The 25,318-nt window shown below is 36.2% G+C and overlaps 2 protein-coding genes across 4 annotated transcripts in view; one reads left to right on the top strand and one right to left on the bottom strand.

The window, feature by feature from the left end:
- LOC112049567 (lysosomal alpha-mannosidase) overlaps positions 1-17,262 on the top strand; it is a 59,068-nt gene extending 41,806 nt beyond the window's left edge. For 2 of the 3 annotated variants that reach the window (XM_052890279.1, XM_052890281.1), the window contains 9 exons: positions 5,178-5,311; positions 7,388-7,480; positions 8,587-8,716; positions 9,665-9,743; positions 10,406-10,526; positions 11,453-11,558; positions 12,378-12,468; positions 13,382-13,986; positions 14,984-17,262. In XM_052890279.1, the coding sequence (XP_052746239.1) occupies positions 5,178-5,311; positions 7,388-7,480; positions 8,587-8,716; positions 9,665-9,743; positions 10,406-10,526; positions 11,453-11,558; positions 12,378-12,468; positions 13,382-13,986; positions 14,984-16,273 (2,649 nt within the window). In that variant the 3' untranslated portion in view covers positions 16,274-17,262. Of the gene's footprint in view, positions 1-3,653; positions 3,788-5,177; positions 5,312-7,387; positions 7,481-8,586; positions 8,717-9,664; positions 9,744-10,405; positions 10,527-11,452; positions 11,559-12,377; positions 12,469-13,381; positions 13,987-14,983 lie in introns of all 3 variants that reach the window. The other variant, XM_052890280.1, reaches the window with a different exon arrangement.
- Positions 17,263-17,592: 330 nt separating this feature from the next.
- Positions 17,593-25,318, bottom strand: part of LOC112049566 (S-phase kinase-associated protein 2) — a gene marked incomplete in the record, with an annotated part of 12,707 nt that continues 4,981 nt past the window's right edge. Inside the window, 5 exon segments of the mRNA XM_052890294.1 lie at positions 17,593-17,753; positions 19,639-19,758; positions 20,985-21,144; positions 23,077-23,201; positions 24,078-24,168. Of these exon segments, the coding sequence (XP_052746254.1) occupies positions 17,687-17,753; positions 19,639-19,758; positions 20,985-21,144; positions 23,077-23,201; positions 24,078-24,168 (563 nt within the window).

The raw sequence follows: 25,318 nt of genomic DNA, 5'->3' as shown, positions 1-25,318 counted from the left end.
GCAACCTTCGGTTTAGGAAAACTTAAGGACATCAGCAGGTGACGTAAAACAAAAATAACCATAGTATTAGTAATACACACACATACAAATAATTTACATCCTAATACATAAACAATATTACACAAATACCTACAATAATGAATAAAATACATATCAAAATATACTAATAAATACATTATATTGAAGAGAAATAATATATACAGATCGTCTTTACTGCACCAGATAGTGAGTCTTTACGGCATTTTTAAAAATGTCCACTATATGTTGACTATCGGCCGTTTTGAATAACCTATCTACCCGCTATTTCGCTTACTAAAGTTAAGAAAATCTATCTTTCTGTTCTTATCTGCTGTTCAATAACCTACTGACAGATAGTTTGACTTCAGGTCACGGTTACCTCCTCCAGAATGGCCCTCTAAGCCGAGGTCCGAGTCTCATAGGAGACGCCCTTAGAGAGCCGTTCCGTCCTCTATCTTTCTTTCAGCCTTCGGGTCACATCAGGCGATGCTTCTGCGCTCGCCCAACCCCCCCGGTGACGCCGTAGTGGTTCCGCAGGGAGCTATCGGCACCTACTCAGACAGAAAAAAAAAAAAAAAAAAGTTTGACTGTTACTGATAATCGAGGATAGCTATCTATCTCTAGTCTTGGGTAGGTTATTGAAAACGGCTAAGCTAATAGCTTCTGTGCTGTTATGGTGCCCTGGTACTTTTTACGGTACCATCTAGTTTTTTTTTATTATTTAATTGTTTAAATTAATTAATAACTATGTATATATAGCTTTGCAAGTTCCTTGATGACACTCTTATGATATGCGGGCGACGGGGGGAAAGGACTGCGCGGATGTGAAGTCGTGCGCGCGGGGCGTCGCTACGCCCGGCCCGCGTGGACCATATGGAGTGTTACGAACGAATTTGCCAAGCTATAGTACAAGAGCCGGCATGAGAAATATATACTCTCATCTGTTGTTTAATTGGGCTAAAATTAGTGATAGAAAATATTCACATTGACATATTGCATATTGTCATTGTCGGTGTCCTGGTACTTTTTAACCGACTTTAAAAAAGTTTTAAAATTTTTAGACAGTTCTTTCCCGTAGTTATTTCAGAAACGGCTTTAATAGGCTAGTCTAGGCCTGTCGGCCATGATGGTCCATATTTCAACTGTTTCATGACGTCACTATAATAAATCCCTTACAAACGGAGCGTTTGACAAAAATATTAGTTAACAATTTGTTTGACGTTTAGTATATCAAGTGTGTCAGTGACGTCACAAATTGGACGACAGTGAAAATTCGAAAAAATACGTGATATTAAAATTAAGTTTTATAAAAAACCTTAACTTAATATTAGTTGTTATCGATATATTTCGGACCCTTATTCCATGTACTATGTTTTTTGACGGCCTCCGTGGCGCAGTGGTATGCGTGGTGGATTTACAAAACGGAGGTCCTGGGTTCGATCCCCGGCTGCGCAGATTGAGATTTTGTTAATTTCTCCAGGTCTGACTGGTGGGAGGCTTCGGCCGTGGCTAGTTACCACCCTACCGGCAAAGACGTACCGCCAAGCGATTTAGCGTTCCGGTACGATGCCGTGTAGAAAACGAAAGGGGTGTGGATTTTCATCCTGCTCCTAACAAGTTAGCCCGCTTCCATCTTAGACTGCATCATCACTTACCATCAGGTGAGATTGTAGTCAAGGGCTAACTTGTAAAGAATAAAAAAAAATTGATTAGTAACTATGTATAGTACAAGAGCCGGCATGACAAATATATTCTCTCATCTGTTATTTAATTGGGATAAAAATAAATGATCTAGTTCATGGTTTCCTAGATTTTGTGTGAAAAATGTGTTTTTTGGCTAACATTTAACTTGGCAACCTATTTGCAATGTGTCACTATGAACATTATCATTTATTTCATAGCACTAATAAATAGCAGATGAGGGTAGGTATATATTTCTTATGCCGGATCTTAGACCAGTAGCATCTGCATATTTCTTTTTGCTATTGAGTTCTTATGACCTAGCTTTGCCTATAATGACTTAGCTTCTATAATATTATGTTGTCCTGGTACTTTTTTATGGTACCACCTATTTTTTTTCTATTCCTATACTAGTTTATTAAAGTTATGCGGTCATGCCTAGTGTCTTTTTACTCAGTTGAGATAGGTATGTTTTATAGATGCGTGCGATGGATGCGTGCCATGGGCCGACGTGAGTGGATAGCTATTTGTGCAGAGCAAAGTACATTTAACCCCTAAAGCGGTGAAATAGTGGTTTTACATTGATTTCCACGCGGACGAAGTCGCGGGCGTCTGCTAGTCTAAAATAAAAACCCTAAATCATCCCAATTTACTATGTACAATGTTTATTGAGACCAATTCGAGAATATTTAATAAAAATATTATAAGTGGAAAATATACCATATGTTATTTCGTTTCAAGTCGTTTTAAATTACTCAGTAAGTTAAATATTGGCGCAGCTGCATATGTATTTACATTACATGTATTGTATTCATACTTTCTACAATATGTAGAATGTATAACACTAATTGCCATAAAATTACAGAACGAACCGTAAAAGTTACCCTCTTTATATCTAAACTAGCTGACGTCGCGCGGTTGCACCCGCGTGGTTCACGTTCCCGTAGGAATACAGGGATATAGCCTATAGCCTTCCTCGATTTTCAAAAGAAAGAAAGAATTTTTCAAATCGAACCAGTAGTTCCTGAGATTAGCACGTTCAACACAAAGCGGTGCAAATACAGCAATCCTATCGGTGATTACATATTTGAGCTGTTTGCGGTCTAAACACTAGGTCCGTGAGGTCCGAATATTCGCTTTCTTTATAAAGAAATTGAAAAGCGATTAATCGACGCCTGCCGTGACCAGAAGGCTGGCCTATATTTAGGTCAGAGAATTAGTATTGCCATACAATGTGCCAATACTGCCAGCCTTCTGGGCACTTTACCAGTGAACATCGTTTCAGATGAATAGGGATGATGACAGTTCTTTAAATTGTATATAAATTAAGAGTATGCTAATAGTAAAGCAATTTTGTAAAAGTAACAGGGTATCTGCGATCATTACTTTCGGAGCTACAGGGATTTAAAGGGTCAGATTTGCGGCGCTGCCGCGGATCCCTGAAAAACGCCCCATACAAAATGGCACGATTTAGTGACGTCGTTGGCTCGCTGATCGTTAGGTTTGTATGGGCGTTCAAACAAAATTACTAATATCTTTGTTATTTGTGCGTTTATGTTTATAGTGCATTTATTGAAAAATGTCACATTTAATGGAAGGAAGCTAAAACTGTATGAATTTTGATCTAATTACGATAAAAAAAAAATTTTATAATCTTATTTATTTTGCAAATATCCAGACAATCTTTGCTTTTTATGTATAAATTAGTTAACATTGACCTTATTTACCCGAATGTATCATTAAAATCAATATTGAATATATTGATTAGTCATCATCCCTATTCTACGACGCCTGAGTCTGTAGATATAATTTTAAAAAGCTCGCAACAAAAACTGCGCAATTCTATTCTTTAACTATTCATAATGATCCTACGTAGTAGGTACAGAACCCTCGCTGGGCGAATCAGATTCGCACTTGTCTGCTTTTTCTTTAAATAGCTTTCATTTGTTTCTAAGGTAAAAGATTTCTTGGACATATGTAGGAACATGTCTAAAGGTTACTCGACTAATAACATTTTGGTCACAATGGGAGAAGACTTTTTTTACCAAGACGCTGGTATGGATTTCAAAAACTTGGACAAGCTTATAGAGTGAGTCGCACAATGCATTGACTTGCGCATGTTGCATGCACGCAGTACTGGGGCCTTATGTTGCAAGTTCTTCGATTATAGGTGGCATTAACATTCATTATTTATGTTATTGTATAGGGGAGGTATCATTGTTGGTATAAATAAGAGGGTATTTGATGACTTGATATCAGTTGATTGTTAGGCAGCGTAGATACCGTTTCTTACAAGAAGACGAGTTTAATAAAGATGACATTAATGAACCGTCGGAGGATGTAACGGAACCTTCACTCTCCACCACCCAACTCCTCTCCCAGCGCGCGATGCGAGCGGCCGCGCGTCGCGCCGCCGCCTCGCAGTTTCGATCGTGCCGCATTGCAAGAACCAGCCTCATGACTAAGGGCCCCGTATGGCTACGAAAGTAGTCAGGCAAACTCCAACCTAATATCACGTGAGTTTTAGTCGTGTTTCACAATCAATTAATATGAATAACACTCAAGATAGTTTAAATTCTAAAATAGACACCGTCACGCTGCCAGTCGCTTTAGTGATTGTTTCTTGGGCATGGAGAATATATCGGGCAGGGAAGGTGAGTTTTGGCTACTTAGAAAGGACCCCTTAAACCTACTCCCAAGGTCACAAGTCCTTGGACCTACTTGATGTGTTTCCTCTACCACAAAATGATGGTACAATCGCAATCGCTGCAACCCTTCACCTCACCATGTGGCACGTCGATTCTCTTCTTCTTGGTACGAATCTCTTTCTACAAACGCTAACGCTTCGACAACTAGACTCCGCGCCACGATAGAAGTCCCGCGGCTATAACCTGAACTAAAATTTACAGCGCCTTACACAAATGACAAAAAGATCGCCATTACTAAATGAGCGCCATTAATAACCTTTTATTTTCTCTTCTTCACAATATTTTACAATTAATTTAACTTAAAGTAGGTATTAATTGTTATTATTAATCAGTCACAATTTTTAAAACAATATATTACTTAACTATTCTGTTAGATAATCATAATCCATGCATTGTCATAATCATAAATACAGATGTTTTGTACAGTTATATCGATGAATTGTTATTATTTAATTAATTAATTACAATTTTAAAACAATAAATCTAAAATTATACATGTTACGCCGTTGTATTGTTGACGCCGCGCAGTTTCACCCGCGTGGTTCCCGTTTCCGCAGGAAAACGGGGATAGTATATGACCTATAGCCTTCCTCGATACCCATTTATCGAGGAAGGCTATAGGCCATATACTATCCCCGTTTTCCTGACTTCTATCTAACACTGAAAGAATTTTTCAAATCGGACCAGTAGTTCTTGAGATTTTGAGCGTTCAAACAAACAAACTCTTCAGCTTTATAATATTAGTATAGACTTCTTTTTCCTTTGCATTAGGTGTCCGCGTTCATAGGCAAATCCCTACAGATGTCAGTCGCGTACCGGACTGACAATATCCTCGTCACGATGGGAGATGACTTCCAGTACCAGGAAGCTGGGATGTGGTTCAAAAACCTCGACAAACTTATTGAGTGAGTCAACTTTACAAATCACTGACAGTTTTATAGTACGAGAACCAGCATAAGAAATGTATGCCCTCATTTGTTATTTATTTGGAATAAAAAATAATGATGAACAATATTCACATTGTCACATTGCACATAGGTTGCCTAGTTAAGTAATAAAAGATGTAATAAAAGTAAGTAAAAGTGTAGTTAAGTAATAAAAGATGTTTTTTTTATTGAATTTATCTAATCTATTTTCCTCATTGATAATTACAAAAAATCGTACACTATAATTAAAAGAATATACCCAACGGAATTGAAAACGTAAATGTTGCCTTTGACACTACAACTGTGGGGTTGCCAGATATAAACAGTTAAGTAATGTTATATATATAATCTTCTCAGTTATTTAGTCGTCTAATATGACAAATGAAAGCTAAAGCTTATTTTATGCTTAATTTAACTGTATTAAGTTGCCTCAGAAGTTCTAGTTCACGCTTTAACTACATTTTGTTTGAAAAATGCAAAGTTTGGCCGCAATTTAACTAGGCAACCTATTTGCAATGTGTCACTGTGAATATTATCTATAATTTATTTCTCATCATTAATAAATAGCTGATGAGGGTATATATTTCTAATGCCGCATCTTAGACTATATGTTATTCATTTGAAACATGTCATTATTAGCACAAAATAGTTCATAATATTAACACGACTCACTCAACTTATTAAGGCTTTTGTACTACATGACAGCTTCTTCGTCGTAAGAAAACTGACAAATGCAAGTTTCGAACTTTTCCACCGAGGAGTCCGTATAAATAATTCTTCGTACAAATCATATTGAAATCTATACGTCATTTTTGACAGCAATTCCTTGCTTAAAGATAAATACCCTGCCTCTTATATATAGCATACAGCGGCAATAGCATATAGCAGCAGTTGCATATTAGCATATAGCAGCTTATATGTAGCACCAATAGCATTTATTTTTATTCTTTACAAGTTAGCCCTCGACTACAATCTCCCCTGATGGCAGTCTAAGATGGAAGCGGGCTAAATTGTTACGAGGAGGATGAAAATCCTCAACCCTTTCGGTTTCTACACGACATCGTACCGGAACGCTAAATCGCTTGGCGATACGTTTTTGCTGTAGGGTGGTAACTAGCCACGGCCGAAGTCTTCCACCAGCCAGACCTGGACCAATTAAGAAAATCTCAATCTGCCCAGCCGGGGATCGAACCTCCGTCTTGTAAATTCACGGAGGCCGTCAATATATTTAAGTTGGCCATTTCTATCAGATTTCCATCTTAAAGTACAAGTTATGTTAGATTAGATTATGTTGGATTACAGGTTAGATAGCTGTCAAAAGTGTGGCCTTTTCTTAACTTATCTTTTGAATTTGTTGTCTTCAAAATCAACTTATCACGAAATCTCGTTTTGAGGTTTTAAAGGACATTGACCCTATTAACGTAACTTTAAATATACGGCAATTAAAGACACTGGACATTTTTAAAAATGCCGTAAAGTCTCATTATCTGGTGCAGTAAAGACGATCTGTATATATTATTTCTTTTCAATATAAGGTATTTATTAGTATATTTTGATATGTATTTTATTCATTATTGTAGGTATTTGTGTAATATTATTTATGTATTAGGATGTAAATCATTTGTATGTATGTGTATTACTAATACTATGGTTATTTTTGTTTTACGCCACCTGCTGATGTCCTTAAGTTTTCCTAAACCGAAGGTTGCCTAGTTGTAAACTGTTTATTTAATTCGTATCAGATGTAATAATAATTATACTTTTGTTATTCAAATTCATTAATTTTCATAATGGTTACTGAAGTTTTTTGTTAATAACAATATTTTTTTGTTAAAATACTTATTGATATGAACGGGTAAAATTGGTTAACAGACAGGTAAAATTGGTTAACTGTTTGGTAAAATTGGTTTACTGTCAGGTAAAATTGGTTAACAGACAGGTAAAATTGGTTAACTGTTTGGTAAAATTGGTTTAATGTCAGGTAAAATTGGTTAACTGTCAGGTAAAATTGGTTAACTGTCAGGTAAAATTCAATTAACCCTTTAAATGTTACAGATACACAAACATGAAGGCAGCGAAGGACGGTCTTAATATAAAACTATTTTATTCCACACCTGATTGTTATTTGAAAGCCGTTAAAGACGCCAAGTAAGCATATATTTTATACATTTAGCTTAAGAATATGTTTTAGTGTGATACTAGCTGCCGCCCCGTGATTTCACACGTTTAGTACCTGTTCACGCGGGAATACGGGAACAAAATGTAGGCAACGTCACTTACAATAAAAGGGGCTTCGATTTTGATCTGGACCGATATTGAATTTTCAAAATCGGTTCAGTTCAGAGATTATCCCTACACAAAGTCACAAACTTTACCTCTATAATATTAGTGTTAGCGGACAACAGCTTGTCAACTTTCATTAATGCAACATTGAATTGAAAGTCGTTGTTTTTAATCTATACTAATATTATAAAGCTGAAGAGTTTGTTTGTATCTCAGGAATTACTAGTCTGATTTGAAAAATTCTTTCATTGTAAGATAGCCCATTTATCGAGGAAGGCTATAGGCTATATATTATCCCCGTATTCCTACGGGAACGGGAACCACGCGAGTGAAACCGCGCGGCGTCAGTAAAAAAAATGTAATTGTAAGAATCCTAATTTTATGTAGAAATTGACATAATGTGAAATCCTTTATTATGAAATTGAAACTTAAATGTTCACATTATTTTCACATACTAGTAATATTATTCTATGTTAAATTTAATTTATAAGCTTCATCCTACTAATACTAAGATTGCGAAAGTTTGTTTGGATGTTTGTTAGTTTGAACGCCGCTACTACTGAAGCGATTTGGTTGAAATTTTGCAATGGAAATAGATTTTACTACTTTTTATCTCGAAAAAATCCATAGTTTTCGCGAGATATGCGAAAAACTTAATTCCTCACGGATGATATCGTCCGCTAGTACTCTTATAATTTAATTCTATTGCCTTTTATTTCCATAACTAGCGCACGCCCGCGACTTCGTCCGCGTGTAATTTAGTTTTTTACAAATCTCTCGGGAATCATGGATTTTTCCGGGATAAATAGGTATTATCTATCTTCCTTTTAAATTTCAGCCAAATCGCTTTAGTAGTTGCGGCGTTAAAGAGTAACAAACATCTTTACAAACTTTCGCGTTTATAATATTAGTAGGATATTCTTTTATCAAGGCTTTTATTTCGCCAAAATCACAATATGTATGTATTTCAGTCCAACACTACCCACGAAACAGGACGATTTCTTTCCTTACGCGAGCGATCCCACAGCGTACTGGACCGGTTACTTCACTTCGAGGCCTACCACCAAATACTTCGAGCGACAGGGGAATGGTTACTTACAGGTAACATTTGCATACCATTCTAATACTTCAATACACATTCATATCATCATCATCTCCTCCGTGGCGCAGTGGTATTAGCCGATTGAGGTTTTCTTAATTGGTCCATGTTTAGCTGGGAGGCTTCGGCCGTGGCTAGTTACCATCCTACCGGCAAAGACGTAGCGCCAAGCGATTTAAGAGTGTGGATTTTCATCTTCCTTCTAAACAGTTAACCCATTTTTATCTTAGATTGCACTCACCACCAGGTGAGATTGTAGTCAAGGGCTAACTTGTAAAGATTAAAAAAAACATGGACCTGAGCCATATGTTTTTTTTTCAATGTTTGTTGCCTCATAACGTCGTAATTTATTAAGTTATTTAGAAAATTGAAAATACTTTTTTTTTGACAGATTGGTCTTATTTCATTTTCATAAAAACTGGTTTAATACTTTTTAAGTTAAAATCGAAATAACTGAAATATGTCTTTGAAGTCTCCATTTTTATGTCGAAAAGATTATTTTATTAAATCATAAACAATTTATTGCCAGAATGTGGTCATATACAGATATTGTTACATTTTATTGTTCATACTCAATCTGCCTCATAGGCGTGCAAGCCGAGTACATTATTATAATTTTTATTTACTAATATTAGAATTGTCAATTATTTACATGTCATTCATTATTAATTAGTACGGACAAATCCATTTACACGAATTAAAAATGTACATAAAAATTAAAAAGAACAAAACGCCACAGTAAAAATAAACAAAAATAAGAAAAAGTAAACAAAAAACGAATGACATGTACAGAAATAGCTCTTAATAATCTTAACTAAAATAACAATTACAATAATTATAAAATAAAAAATTGCAAGATATCCCTGCACAATTTGGCCCAATTATCTGCAAAAATGTCACAGTGAGGAGTTATAATATGTTATTTTAATTTTAAATGTTATTTGTGTCAGATGGTGAAGCACCTGCAAGTTATGGCAAACCTGGAACAGCACAACGAATTTGTACTAAATGAACTCAAGAGCGCCATGGGTAAGTTTGAATTAATGAAAGGTAAAAATGATTAATTAATTATACCAAAGGTAAACATAAATAATTATTCTAAAGGTAAATATAATTAATGATAATAAATATAATTCAGATTAATACGTTTATACAATTAATGCCGTGGTAGCCCCTCTCTAACTCCCTACTCTTTACGGAAACAAGTCGCGCCACCTAGCGTCGGCACGAGCCAACACGAGACGAAATGTCATATTCCTCTCAGACTACTGTTTCCTACACTAAATAACCTTTAGTATCATTAATTGTATTTACATTTAGAATATTTATTTACGTTTACCTTTGGGATAATTAATTAATTATTTTTACCTTTCATTAATTAGACTTCACTTTAAACAGACTTCACACACGCATTGTTTTTTTTTCAAATTCAATTCTCAGGTATGCAGGTTTCCTCACGATGTATTTCTCTCACAGAAAACAATTGCATACAACTGAAAAGTTGGAGGTGCATGCCCTGGACCGGATTCGAACCCACACCCTCCGGAAGCAGACGCAGAGGTCATATCCACTAGGCTATCATGGCACATACATTAACATAGTTAGTTAAAATAAAGATATTGTGGAAGTAGTTGTTAATGATGACCATGATGATGGATGATGTTATGATGATGATGATGACTATCCCGCAGGTGTGATGCAGCATCACGACGCGATCACCGGCACGGAGAAGCAGCACGTGGCGCATGACTATGAGAGGCTACTCAACTCGGCCATAGAGGACGCGACCATCATCGCGCGACAGGCGTTCAAGTGAGTGACTCCTATGTAGCTATGCTCTCCTGGTACTTTTCGGCAGGCGTTCGAGTGAGGAGCGATTCTTTTTTTTTTAAAAAAAAAGAATATTTGCCATATCCTTTTTTTTTAAAAAAAAAAAGAATATTTGCCATATCTTTTTTTTTAAACAACTCATATGTAGCTATGCTCTCCTGGTACTTTTCGTTGAGTGAGGGACGATTTTTTTTTTAAAAATAATATTTGCCATATCTTTTTTTTTAAAGAATATTTGTAGTTGACAGTTTACTTCGAGTTTCACGCGGACGAAGTCGCAGGCGTGCGCTAGTATTTTATATTATTATCATTAACACTTTAAGACTATTTAAGACTTTCCTAGTAGCTCGCTTTTATAATAATGTGTTTATTTAAACATTACAACTTTTATTATAAAAACGTATCCAATTATCTTTAAAAGAATTACTAATTTTCTGTAACCAAGTGTGTTGTGTAACCATTTTTTTTTCATGGTATATGACCAATGATTTTTTATACTATAGATATGTTACGCGCCTACAAAATCACCGCAGAAAGTGATCTGAATTTAGCGACTCCACTGAGCGCACACATGCACTATTTTGTATTTACTTACATTATATATTTGTGTATATATAGTTTTTACACTTCTCAAACACACAATTTGACATTGTAGACAATATTTGGTATGCGCGGATATGAGGATTTCCTCCTAACAAGTTAGCCCATTTCCATCTTAGACTGCATCATCACTTACCATCAGGTGAGATGAGAGGTGTAGTCAAGGGCTAACTTGTAAAGAATAAAAAAAAGACAATTGTACACATTTGTCCACCTCAGTTGTGATGCGCTAGTTCCCTATCTATAGTATAATATATCGTTGTTTAAGTATGACAATGATGTATATGAGTAAGTCCGTCTGTCCACAGCAAGCTCGCTCAAGACGACGCGAGCGAGCCGCCGCTGTTCGCTTACGAGCGATGTCGACTCAACGAGTCCAGCTGTGCTGTCTCGGAGACCACTAACCAGTTCGTGGTAAAGTGTTTCATTATTTACAGAAAGTTCAGTTTTTCACAAATCCCGCAGCATTCATGATTTTTTTCGGGATAAAAAGTTTTTAATTCTATGTTTTTAAGCCAGAGTATAATTCTATTTATTTATAAAAAGCACACCAACAATACACATATTAAAAAAAAAAATAAAACACAAACACAATTTTGTATAATTATAATGTCAACACTTAACCAATTATATGTCAAATTTATAAAGAAGATTAAATGTCAAAAATAATGTAAAATTAATAAATTACTGTACAATTTTGAAACAATAGCATATTATAACGTAAATAAATAAATTAAATACTTTATTATTAATATTAATTATATAAACTATATTAAAATATTAGGTAAATTATACAAAACAAAAAGAAAAAAATAATTCTAATTCTATTCTTTTCATCTTTTGACCTATTGACTATTCCAGACTTCCTTTCGCATTTATAATATTACTATGTATATAAATACTAGATAGTTTTTACGTAAATATACAATATTTTTAGAAAACTCGGAAGTGGATTACAAAAATAAGAAAACCAATGTCGAACAAAGGTTATGATACACAAAATTTGTCAAGACAAACCGACTGTACGGCGAGCGCCTTACATCGCAAGACGTAATCCCGCCCGATCGCTACCCCTCTCTAACTCCCTACTCTTTACGGAAACAAGTCGCGCCACCTATCGTCGGCACGAGCCTACACGAGATCGAGCGACGTCATATCCGTCTCAGACTATTATTTCCTACAATATATATTATTAATATTAAATGAGTTTTTAATCAATGATTTGTATTTTAGGTGACCATTTACAACCCTTTAGCGTGGGACACTAAAGAGCCCATCAGAATTCCTGTCAAATTCGGAAAATATGAAGTTTTTGCGCCCAACGGTAAGAACATTAAATTTATTTCAATGCATCATCGTTCTTCATTCATCAATCTCACCATTAATCATCATCATCATCAATCTCATCATTCATCATCATCAATCATCATCATCATCATCATCATCAATTCATCAATCTCATCATTCATCATCTTCAATCTCACCATTAATCATCATCATCATCAATCTCATCATTCATCATCATCAATCATCATCATCATCATCATCATCAATTCATCAATCTCGCCATTAATAATCATCATCATCATAATCATCAATCTCATCATTCATCATCTTCAATCTCACCATTAATCATCATCATCATCAATCTCATCATTCATCATCATCAATCATCATCATCATCATCATCATCAATTCATCAATCTCGCCATTAATAATCATCATCATCATAATCATCAATCTCATCATTCATCATCTTCAATCTCACCATTAATCATCATCAATTCATCAATCTCACCATTAATCATCATCATCATCAATCTCACCATTTATCATAATCATCATCATCATTCATCGTCATCAATCTCACCGCTAATAATCATCATCATCATCATCAATTCATCAATCTCATCATTAATCATCATCAATCTCACCATTTATCATAATCATCATCATCATTCATCGTCATCAATCTCACCGCTAATAATCATCATCATCATCATCAATTCATCAATCTCATCATTAATCATCATCAATCTCACCATTTATCATAATCATCATCATCATTCATCGTCATCAATCTCATCATTCATCATCATCAATCTTATCTTTCATCGTACTCATTCATCATCGTCAATCTCGCCACTAATAATCATCTTCATCAATCATCATTCATCACCAATATCATCATCATCTTATTTGATTTGATTTTGGAAAAAATGTGTCTTTTTTTGCAGCTGAGAAAATAGATTCCCAACTAGTGGATATACCTGAAGCTGTTAAAAACATACCCACGAGGAAATCCGAGGCAACCCACGAAATTGTGTTTATAGCTAAATTACATGCAATGGGTGTCAAATCGTTTTTCGTTAAGAAAATCAACCAAAAAAGGAAAAGGGACACGCGCAAAAATGATTACTACACAAATATTAGTGATTACTGGAAAAATATTCGAGACAAAACCAATATAGATATACAGAATATAGAGGATGTTGACATTAAAAACAGTTATTTCCCAATACGAGATAGTGTATTACCGGATAAATATTCGAGTAATATTGATAATATACCAATATTGGTGAATTACGGTAACAATATTGACGGGAAAGTGAATGTTGTTAAGGAAATTGATATTGATTTGTTGAAGGATAAAAAAATTACTGATTATGGGGTGGGGGAGTTTGAGAGGATTATAAAGGAAGTTTATGGTGGTAAGAGTGGGGAAGGAAGGAGTTTTGACAGGAGATGGAGTTATCCGAGTCTGAGTGAGGATGAAATGAGAATGCTGTCTGATGAGCCGAGAGTTGTTGAGAGATACGACGAGTTTTATTTGGAGAATGAGGTAATGTAATTTTTTTTAATGTTTGTTATAATAACTTTGTCATTTATAAAACAATTTTGATTTTTTTTTTTGATAGAGTATATTTCCAGATTGGTCCCATTTCATTTTGATGAAAAAAACATCATAGTAGCAACTTAAAGTTAACTTTTAATAACAAGTTGGTAGGAGGGTAGTTTACCAAAAGTTGTTACTAACCAGATGTTTTTTTTTCTGTTGCTTAATTAATAGTTATACAATTTAAGTCACAATGTTCTACAAATTGCGTGGTATATTATCTCGTTTCGACGCTCAGAAATTTTTATTTCCTGGTTACTTAGCTACCAGAATCTGGAATTTTCGTAAATAAAAAAGTTGATCTTCTCATCCAGATGGCTGATGCTCACAAAAAAATAACTTGATAGTAATCCAGTGTAAAAAAGTTTCTACAGATTTCGAACTAATTTAATTAGCCTTTGACCACAATCTCACCTGATGGTAAGTGATGATGCAATCTAAGAAGGAAGCCGACTAACTTGTTAGGAGAAGGATAAAAATTCACACTCCTTTCGGTTTCTAAAATCACTTGCTGGTACGTCTTTGCTAGTTTGGTGGTTACTAGCCACGGCCGAAGCCTCCCACCAGCCAGACCTGAACCGTAGGACCGTATGATTCATAGCCACATAGACTAACCAAGAGGTGGGCTATTTACTATTCTAAATAGCACACTTCTTGTTTCATACGTTTATTTTTTTATTCTAAATTGGCCAAAGATTTTATACTACAAATATGTCACTAGTACGTCAGAACTGAGGCGGTCAAAAATGGCTAATTGTCTTAATTTCATTTAGTACCTAAATATTGTCTACAATGTCGAAATGCTAAATTTAGATCACGCTTTTTGCGGTGATTTTGTAGACATAAAATGTATAGTATAAAATCTTTGAAATTAGCCCACATCTATCACTTACATCAAATTGCAGTCCTTGATTAAAAAACGTGTGCGTTTCTTTTTTTTCAGTTTATGAAACTCCGCATAGATAATGAAACAGGTCAAATAACTCACATGATCCTACCAGATCGGACCACTAACCTGAAAATTCAATTCTCCTATTGGACCGGTTGCTATGGCGACAACACCAATACAACCCTAAGGTCATCAGGGGCTTACATATTCAGACCAAAAACGAAAGACCCATACAAAATTGCATACAAAAACAATGGCACAATAAAAGGAAATGTTGTATACGAAGTCAGAGCTACTACAAATGAAAATGCCTTCACAACACTTAGATTGTATAAAGATTTAAATTTCGTAGAACACGATTTTGTTATAGGACCTATAAATATAAATGATAATGTCGGAAAAGAATATATAGTTAGATATGAAACTGATGTTAATAATAAAGATGTTTTTTACACAGATTCTAATGGTAGACAACTGTTAAAACGTATTTTAAACAAAAGATCAGATTGGAATTTAACTTTAGCAGAACCGATTGCAGGGAATTACTATCCAGTTACAAATGAAATTGCAATTGAAGACAATAATAATAGAATAGCGATTTTAACTGATAGATCAGTTGGTGCTACATCGTTAAATAATGGTGAATTGGAAGTAATGGTTCATAGACGATTACTACATGATGATGCTTTTGGTGTGGGTGAAGCTCTTAATGAAACAGCCAATGGTGTAGGTTTAGTTATTCGCGGTGTTCATAGAATACTAAATATTGATCCAAAAAATGACGAAGAATTGATTCTAGAAAGGAAATATGTTATTGCAAATCATTTAAAACCAGTTGTTTTTGTTTCTAATGCAGAAAACGTTCCATATGAGACGTGGATAAATTTAAATAATTGTTTCAAAGGTATCAAACCTTTGCCTTTGGGGTTGCATTTGCTCACTTTGGAACCTTGGGATGATAAAGTTTTGATACGATTAGAGAATTATTTGGAGAAATCTGATAATTCTACAATAGAAATAGATTTGAGTGATGTTTTCAATAATTTGAAAATTAAATCTATTAGGGAGACATCATTGGCTGTGAATAGATGGGTGGGGGAAATGGAAAAGTGGGTTTGGAATAAAGAAAATGATTTTTCCGATAGTTTTAATAATGCGTATGGTGCAGATTATGATAATAACAGTGATTGGGTCAAAAATGATGGAAAACTTAAACATGAAGATAATGGGAATGCAAAAGATGATGGACTCAAGGTCAAAGTAGAAGCGAAGCAAATTAGGACATTTTTAGCAGATTATGACTATATACCTCCTATAACGAAGTCAAAATTTAAAAACTTTTAATACATTAATCAGGAGAAGGTTGTCTTTTTTAATACAGAATAGACATTCCATTTTCGGATGACTGTTTAGTTGTTATAGTTAAGTGTCCAAGCAGGCTAATTCACTATCTGATCCATGTAACAAATGTCATCCGATGCTTACCTAGATATCGTACAGTATGTAGATTCATAGTAAAGTGTCCAGTGGTGTTGACATGTGATCCACCTAATGTAAATTCTTCAAATTTTTTACATCAAAAGCCAATTTGTCTTCCGGAAATTGAATGTTTATTTCGTAAATATTGAAATATGTAATGTCCAAAGAATTTAATGTTTTTTAAGTTATCTATCTATCTTATATATATAAAGGAGATGTTTCAATTCATGTCCACTCTTGTACACCATATCATTAAAATTTAAAAAATATAAGGTTTTTATTAAAATCTAAACAAGAGAATAAATCTAACTAAATAAAAAGAAATACGTGAAATTAAAACCTAAGTTTTTGAGTTATATCAAGATGGCGCCTTTAAAGCATCTATGACATGACAATTGACACCTAACGTCAAATCGACTACTGCATTGAAAACGTCATCTATCCGCCATTATTACCCATATTAGTGTTACATTTCTTGGGAGATAATGAATATTATTTCGAAAGAATTAAAGTAAATTCGTAGATTTGTATAATCAAAAATAGTCAAAAAAATATTTTCTTTTATTTTCGCTAGGGTACAATGACTAGACCTGGGCTCCATACAATTTTGGACCATCTCCTTTCGTGTCACGGTATTTGTGTACTGATTATTTTTGTGTATTTTGTATGTAATGTTTATGACAATAGGTTGGTAAGTTTATTTCTCGATTAATCCTTAATTTTTTAATTCCGAATTTTATACGAAACGTTTGCTGAATCAGCTTGTAATTTTATATCGCTGAAAATCTTGTCCATCGAATTATGATACAGTTATTAGTTATGTATATAAACATTAAATAAAATATTTTAATAAATTATTGTATTTTTTTTAATTTCCCTCATCTATCTTTTTAATTAACAACATACTTATTTGTTGTTTTACATCACTGGTCCGGGAGTTGGACTTCGTTCAAGTGATTCTCTTTCTTGGTCATGGTAACTAACGCGACTGGCAGCCTGACGGTGTCTACGCTGCCTAACAAACAACTGAGCTCAAATCATCAAATACCCTCTTATTTATACCAACACTGATACTCTGATACTGATTCCTCCAACACTCATTAACATAACATAACATAAATAATGAATGTTGATACCACTGAGATTGGGGAACAATATGCCATATAATTTTTAAGAATAAAACATTATTAACGAATTAATTATACTTTTATTTATTTTAATAAAATTATAAACTAATAATAAATTATGTACATATAATATATTGGTAGTATATAGTATTCAGTCTCGTGTCCTCAGGCCCCATATGGAAGTTCGTCGAGTGCCAACCGTCGGCCGAGAGATGGCGCTGCGAACAAATTGTCATTGTTAGTCATTTTAGCGGACTACCCTCAGACCTATTTCACTATTTTATATTTATACATGTAGTATATATAAATGTACTATTTTTATTTATTATACTAGCGGACCCGGTCAAGCTTCGTTTTGACATAAGTGCACCCTACCCCTACCCTACCCCTACCGCTTGACTCTTAAACGTTTGTATGGGAAATAGAAAAGGGCAGTTTTTAGGGTTTTCCTGGAAATTATTTGATTTTTTCTCACCTTTTAAACCTTCCCTATACCTCCACGAACATTTCAAGACCAAGCTAAGATAAATCCGTTAAGCCGTTCTCGAGTTTTAGCGAGGCTAACGAACAGCAATTCATTTTTATATATATAGATAATTTTTCTTTTTGTTGCACTATCCCGCATCTAATTACATTAATTCCTTTATCCAAAGGTTGTCTGGTAGATATTGCTATAAGCAATAAGACCGCCTTTGCACATACTTATTATTTATGTTTTCTTTTGTTTTCTTTGTTATTGTTTTTGTTTTGTGCAATAAAGTATAAATAAATAAATAAAAATTAAAATATTTTTAACCGACTTCAAAAAAAGCACTTCTCAATTCGTCTGTATATATGTTACTCGAAGACGCCTGGACCGATTCATATCTATTATAGTTCTAACTTATGATCAGTTTGAAGGCGGTGCTAAACTGGTGTTGTGTTAATATAAGTCGTTTCTGAAAAAACTACATGAAAGAACACTGTCTAAAAAACCTAAATCTTTATGATATTCTTACATGGCTTGAATTAATACATCATTGGACTAGCACCGCCTTTAAACTGATCATCAGTTAGAACCTCAGACCAATTATAGAAGGACCTGTATTGCACTCATAGTCACGAACAAAATTGTCTGTCATTTTCTGAAGAAAACGAGCTTAGATTTGGTATATATCTTATACTAAACTAGAAGTTTTTGTCCGTTTTTTAAACAATCAATTACACAAAAAGGTATTTTTCCGAAGCTCTTTAATCGACGAACACGATTACAACTATTTAACATCAATTCTATAGAGACAGTTTTTATAATCGCATTAGATCGTTGATCATATACTTTGACAGAAATGAAGTCTAGCGAGGCAGGTCCTATACAATAATTGGTCTGAGGTTAGACCATAACATGATATATAGAACTTAGTATGATGTTATTTTTCGCTTTTTAGTTTGTTTTATGTTTTTGAAGTCGGTTGAATTTTTTTTATTAAAAATTTTTGGGATTTATTATCAACCAATTAAAATAATCATCAAATCTGTTGCGAAATGTCACCTACTTGAATGTATTATATACAACCAGTAAACACATTTTAAGTACATAGAAAATCATTTTCGTATGTCAACTAGCATATGTCAAATATAGTGAGTTATTATGCAGCAAGCTTATTCTTATCTTTGAAATTCTATAAATATTCTAGGAAATTCTATGTAAAAAAAAAATGTCATCCGGTGCTTACTGGTGGATATCACACAGTAGGTAGATGACACTTTATCAATTGATTTGATGGTTATTTTAATAGGTTTATAATAAAAACCAAAATAGTGAATACGCTAGCTTTCACCCACCACGCTACTACAATGTGGGTTGGTGTTTAGAGTACAAATAAATTAACGGCTACAATCAGATTTTAATGTTATAATGTTTAATGGGCTCTGGACTGAGAATTCCTACAAAAAAATCCCAAGTATATATATATGTTGACTGTTATCAACCCATATTCGGCTCACTGCTGAGCTCGAGCCTCCTTTCAGAATGAGAGGGTTTAGGCCATGTACATATGGATTTTTGAAAAGGTAACCAGCCGGGAATCGACTTCTATGAACTCTTCGCCGCTGGTAATGAATTACCTGAACATGAACTGGTTGATCTGTATAGCTGGCAGAGCGGCTCGCAGCGCGTTGGTGGAGGAGGTGGGCAGCATGCCCCACACCTCCAGGTACTGCAGCGACGACATGCTGCTCAACTTGCTGCAACAACAGCCAACACTCATTAACATTGCTGCAACAACAGCCATCACTCATTAACATGGCTGCAACAACAGCCAACATTCATTAACATTGCTGCAACAACAGCCATCACTCATTAACATTGCTGCAACAACAGCCATCACTCATTAACATTGCTGCAACAACAGCCAACATTCATTAACATTGCTACAACAACAGCCAACACTCATTATCATTGCTACAACAACAGCCAACACTCATTATCATTGCAGCAACAACATTATTACAAATATGATAAAATTAAGATAGAAACAAGGTTTTGGCTGTTTTTTATGCCATTCAACTACACAAACTGGCATTTTTAGGGAGCTCTTTACACGACGAAAACGATTACAACAATGAAACATCGATTCTACAGCAACAGTTTTTATAAACGCGTTAGATCATTGATTACCAGAGGGGTAACGGTTAGCGAGGCAGGTCCTGTTATTTAAATGGTCTAAGAGCGCGAGTACCAAGCTGTCTAAGACTTCAGCCAACTTGGTCTTCAACCGTGCGTCGTCGTCGTCATCAACCCATATTCGGCTCACTGCTGAGCTCGAGTCTCCTCTCTGAATGAGAGGGGTAAGGCCAATAGTCCACCACGCTGGCCCAATGCGGATTGGCGGAGTTTACACACTTTTTTTTTTTATTCTTTACAAGTTAGCCCTTGACTACAATCTCACCTGATGGTAAGTGATGATGCAGTCTAAGATGGAAGCGGGCTTACTTGTTAGGTAGGAGGAGGATGAAAATCCACACCCCTTTCGGTTTCTACACGGCATCGTACCGGAACGCTAAATCGCTTGACGGTACGTCTTTGCCGGTAGGGTGGTAACTAGCCACGGCCGAAGCCTCCCACCAGCCAGACCTGGACAAATTAAGTAAATCTCAATCTGCCCAGCCGGGGATCGAACCCAGGACCTCCGTTTTGTAAATCCACCGCGCATACCACTGCGCCACGGAGGCCGTCACACGCAGGTTTCCTCACGATGTTTTCCTTCACCGTTTGAGACACGTGATATTTAATTTCTTAAAATGCACATAATTGTAAAGTTGGAGGTGCATGCCCCGGACCGGATTCGAACTCAAACCCTCCGGAATCGGAGGCAGAGGTCATATCCACTGGGCTATCACGGCATCAATCGTGCGTACTAAGCATTTACTACATCAAGTACCAGGGCAACATAACACAGCGAGAGACTCACGTGAACGCGTGCGGCGGCAGCAGGTAGCAGCGGCTGAGCGCGAGGTGCTCCAGCCGGCTGAGCGTCAGCAATGCTGTGAGCGCCGTCACGCCGAGCCGCGAGCAGTCCGACAGATCCAACTCCAACAGTCTCGGACAACGGCCGACCAACGTCACCACCACTGGAATAGGGATGATGACAGTTTTTTAAATTGTATATAAATGAAGAGTATACTAATAGTAAAGCAATTTTGTAAAAGTAACAGGGTATCTGCGATCATTACTTTCGGAGCTACAGGGATTTAAAGGGTCAGATTTGCGGCGCTGCCGCGGATCCCTGAAAAACGCCCCATACAAAATGGCACGAACTTATGACGTCGTAGGCAATTAATGATCGTTACATTTGTATGGGCGTTTAAACAAAATGACTAATATCTTTGTTATTTCTGCGTTTATGTTTATAGATCGAATATTAAAAAATGTCACATTTAATGTAAGGAAGCTAAAACTGTATGAATTTTCATCTAATTACGATAAAATATTTTTGTTAGATTTTGAAATTTTTTAATCTTATTTATTTTGCAAATATCCAGTCAATCTTTGCTTGTTATGTATAAATTAGTTAACATTGACCTTATTTACCCGAATGTATCATAAAAATCAATATATTCAAACCTAGTCATCATCCCCATTAAAAAATTAATCTATTGTTTTGTGGGTTCGAATCCGGTCCGGGGCATGCACCTCCAACTTTTCAGTTGTGTGCATTTTAAGAAATTAAATATCACGTGTCTCAATCGGTGAAGGAAAACATCGTGAGGAAACCTGCATACCAGAGAATTATCTTAATTCTCTGCGTGTGTGAAGTCTGCCAATCCGCATTGGGCCAGCGTGGTGGACTATTGGCCTAACCCCTCTCATTCTGAGAGGAGACTCGAGCTCAGCAGTGAGCCGAATATGGGTTGATGACTAAATTTTTGGGTTTCGTTGCTCAAAAAATCTTTATCTATTGTTGTAAAAGTTATAATAGAGACGAATATTTTAGCATTCCTAGGATTTGTGCGGGTGGCGGGTCCATCGCGTGTCAGAGAAACTCTCCGAGCTGAGTCCCGGACTTGTGTCCACTAGATGTAGGGTTAAGGAATTCCTTAACAATCGATTAACACTCCCTTGTGTCCTTCTCCGCTTGTGTTGGTATTTGTCGTAGGTATTAAATTATCGGTATTTTTGGGTATTAAATAAGGGTTAAAATTGCTAAAAAAATTTAATTTAATCTACGAAATCCTAACACGCTACCAGCACTTGGTCGGTTTTTTTTTTTCAATTAGTTTAGCGGATTTGAATTCTAGCCTTTTTGAGCCTGTCATTATGTCGTCAAGTAACAGTATGGCCAAACCTCCAGCGCCAATTGATCAGGGGCCCATCAGCTGATCAAAGTGGGGGGCCGGGTGCTCGAAATACGGCGCTACACCGCGAAACGAGAGCCTTCAAAGAATTGGTCAGATAGGCAATGAACTACTTACGGTCAAAGGGTTGACAGTTGACCAAGGTTGGTTGACCTTAGCTGACGGGCTATATGTAGTATCATGTGTGATATGTGGAGGTCGAGAATGATGTGTCTAAATGTATTATCCGCCTTGGAGTCCACCACCAACCATCTCCACACACTATACACTTTAATGTCCACATATCGAGACAAAAACCACACAAAATTGATCAGGGTCGCCCTCCCTCTCTCCCGCGACAAAAACCACACAAAATTGATCAGGGTCGCCCTCCCTCTCTCCCGCGACAAAAACCACACAAAATTGATCAGGGTCGCCCTCCCTCTCTCCCGCGACAAAAACCACACAAAATTGATCAGGGTCGCCCTCCCTCTCTCCCGCGACAAAAACCACACAAAATTGATCAGGGTCGCCCTCCCTCTCTCCCGCGACAAAAACCACACAAAATTGATCAGGGTCGCCCTCCCTCTCTCCCGCGACAAAAACCACACAAAATTGATCAGGGTCGCCTGCCTTCTTTCCCCTCACCCCGCGAAGCACGCTTGAAACAATGTTGCCCGCTCATTTTACAAAGTTCGCGGCGTCAACAATAATTATAACGTCACTAACTGTCATCGCTGAGTGTCCTGGCGCCGCTCAGGTTGAGCCGCTGCAGCTTCGGAGGCAGCTTCTCCACCAGCGCCTCCAGGCTCGGCTCCGACAGGTTGCACCACGACACGTTCAATGATTGCAGGCTACAAAATGAATTCTAATATTATAATGATGAAGAGTTTGTTTGTTCGAACGCGCTAATCTCAGGAACTACTGGCCCGATTTGAAAAATTCTTTCAGTGTTAGATAGCCCATTTATCGAGGTAGGCTATAGGCTATATATTATCCACGTTTTTTTCACAAGAACGTGAACCACGCGGGTGAAATAGCTTGTAAACAAAATATAGGCCCATTGTTACAAATTCCTCAATTGCGGGTAGAATTAACATTAAACATTTATGATATTGTAGAGGAGAGGTATCAGTGTTGGTATAAATAAGAGGGTATTTGATGACGTAAGCTCAGTTGTTTGTTAGGCAGCGTGGACACCGTCACGCTGCCACTCGCGTTAGTAATTTTGTGCAATAATGTTTTGTGTTATTATTGATCATAAATTGTTGAGTGTGACCATGGAGAACATGTCGAGGGAAGGTGAGTGTTGATGCATTCTAAAGGGATCCCTTAAACTCCCAAGGTCACAAGTCCTGGGACCTGCTCGATGTGTTTCCTCTACCACAAAATGATGGTACAATCACTGTCGCTGATTCTTTACAAGCTTACCCTCGGCCACAATCTCACCTGATGGTAAATGATGATACAATCTAAGATGGAAACGGGCTAACTTGTCAACCAGTAAGATGAAAATCCACACCCCTTTCGGTTTCTACACGACATAGTACCGGAACGCTCGTAGTACTATCTACCAGCAAGACCCGGACCAATTAAGAAAACCTCAATCAGTCCAGCCGGGGATGAAACCCAGGACCTCCTTGTAAATCCAATGGGCCACGGAGGCCGACTAGTTGAACCCAGGAGCTTGTGACTCAAAGCCAGTCTAACCACTGAGTCAGAGTATTTACCTATTGCAGCCTTCCAGTATAGCGGTCAGGCCGTCTGGGGTCACTCCTTGGGCCATCGTCAAGTTTAAAGTCTCCATGTTACTGCATTTACCTGAAAACAGTAAAATAATCTGTATTTAGCAAAACAACGCAACATGTAAAGAGAGTTCTTAAACATAAAATTGATCGAAAGAATGCCTACACATATTCAACTAAAAAATTAAGATCAAAGTATTGTAAACATACAGAAAATGTTTTATATGGCATATGTATCGTATTGTTTATTATATACTAGCGGACGCCCGCGACTTCGTCCGCGTGAAAGTCGTTGTAAACTTTCAACTACCCCTATCCTAACCCTACCCCTGCCCTACCCCTACCCTACCCCTACCCTACTCATTAAAGCAGCACTTCTTTATTTTATTTCTCCCACCGCGAGTCGCGTCGAGCGCGGCAACCGTTACACAAATACTCCTTATAGTCCTTAAAGCATGAATTAGTATTCACGCGCAATGGCTTAGCGCATTTCATGTATAACTTTGGTGTTTCTTTACCGATTTTTATGATTCTTTTTTTATTGAAAAGATAATAACGTTAACTTTCTTATTAGGGATGAGTGATGAGTGTTATAAACATAAGAGTAGACAAATATAATTAGAAAGCTCCGAACTGCTAAGCTATCGGGACTTACACGTGCTATTGTGAGTCAACCATAAAAGATAGACATATATATGCTGTTGTGTTTTTATAGATAATTTTAAGGAAAATATTTCCGTCATACATGATTTCTATATAGCTTTAACCATTAAGGCTGTACACGCGACGGAAGCTTAAAAAATGGAGTAACTTCTCCCGTTTTCTCAACATTTCCCTTCACTGCTCTGCTCCTATTGATCGTAGCGTGATGAAAAGTATACTATAACCTGCTCAGGACTATGAAGAATAATTGTACCAAGTTTCGTTAAAATCCGTCGAGTAGTTTTTGTTTCTATAAAGAACATACAGACACACAGACAAAAATTGTACTGATTGCATTTTTGGCATCAGTATCGATCACTAATCACCCCCTGATAGTTATTTTGGAAATATATTTCATATACAGAATTGACCTCTCTACAGATTTATTATAAGTATATATGTTGATATTTCTTAGTATTTTGTACATATTTAACTATTTTATTATTTTATGCGTGATTTTCCTTTTATATATCACTTCTGTACACCTTGGAATATATCTTTATAATTTTTATTATTAGTTTCTT

The sequence above is a fragment of the Bicyclus anynana genome, chromosome 27, assembly GCF_947172395.1.
Source record: "Bicyclus anynana chromosome 27, ilBicAnyn1.1, whole genome shotgun sequence".
Lineage (NCBI taxonomy): Eukaryota > Metazoa > Arthropoda > Insecta > Lepidoptera > Nymphalidae > Bicyclus > Bicyclus anynana.
Note: the sequence above shows the minus strand (reverse complement) of the source record. Positions and strands in the feature narration are given on the sequence as shown.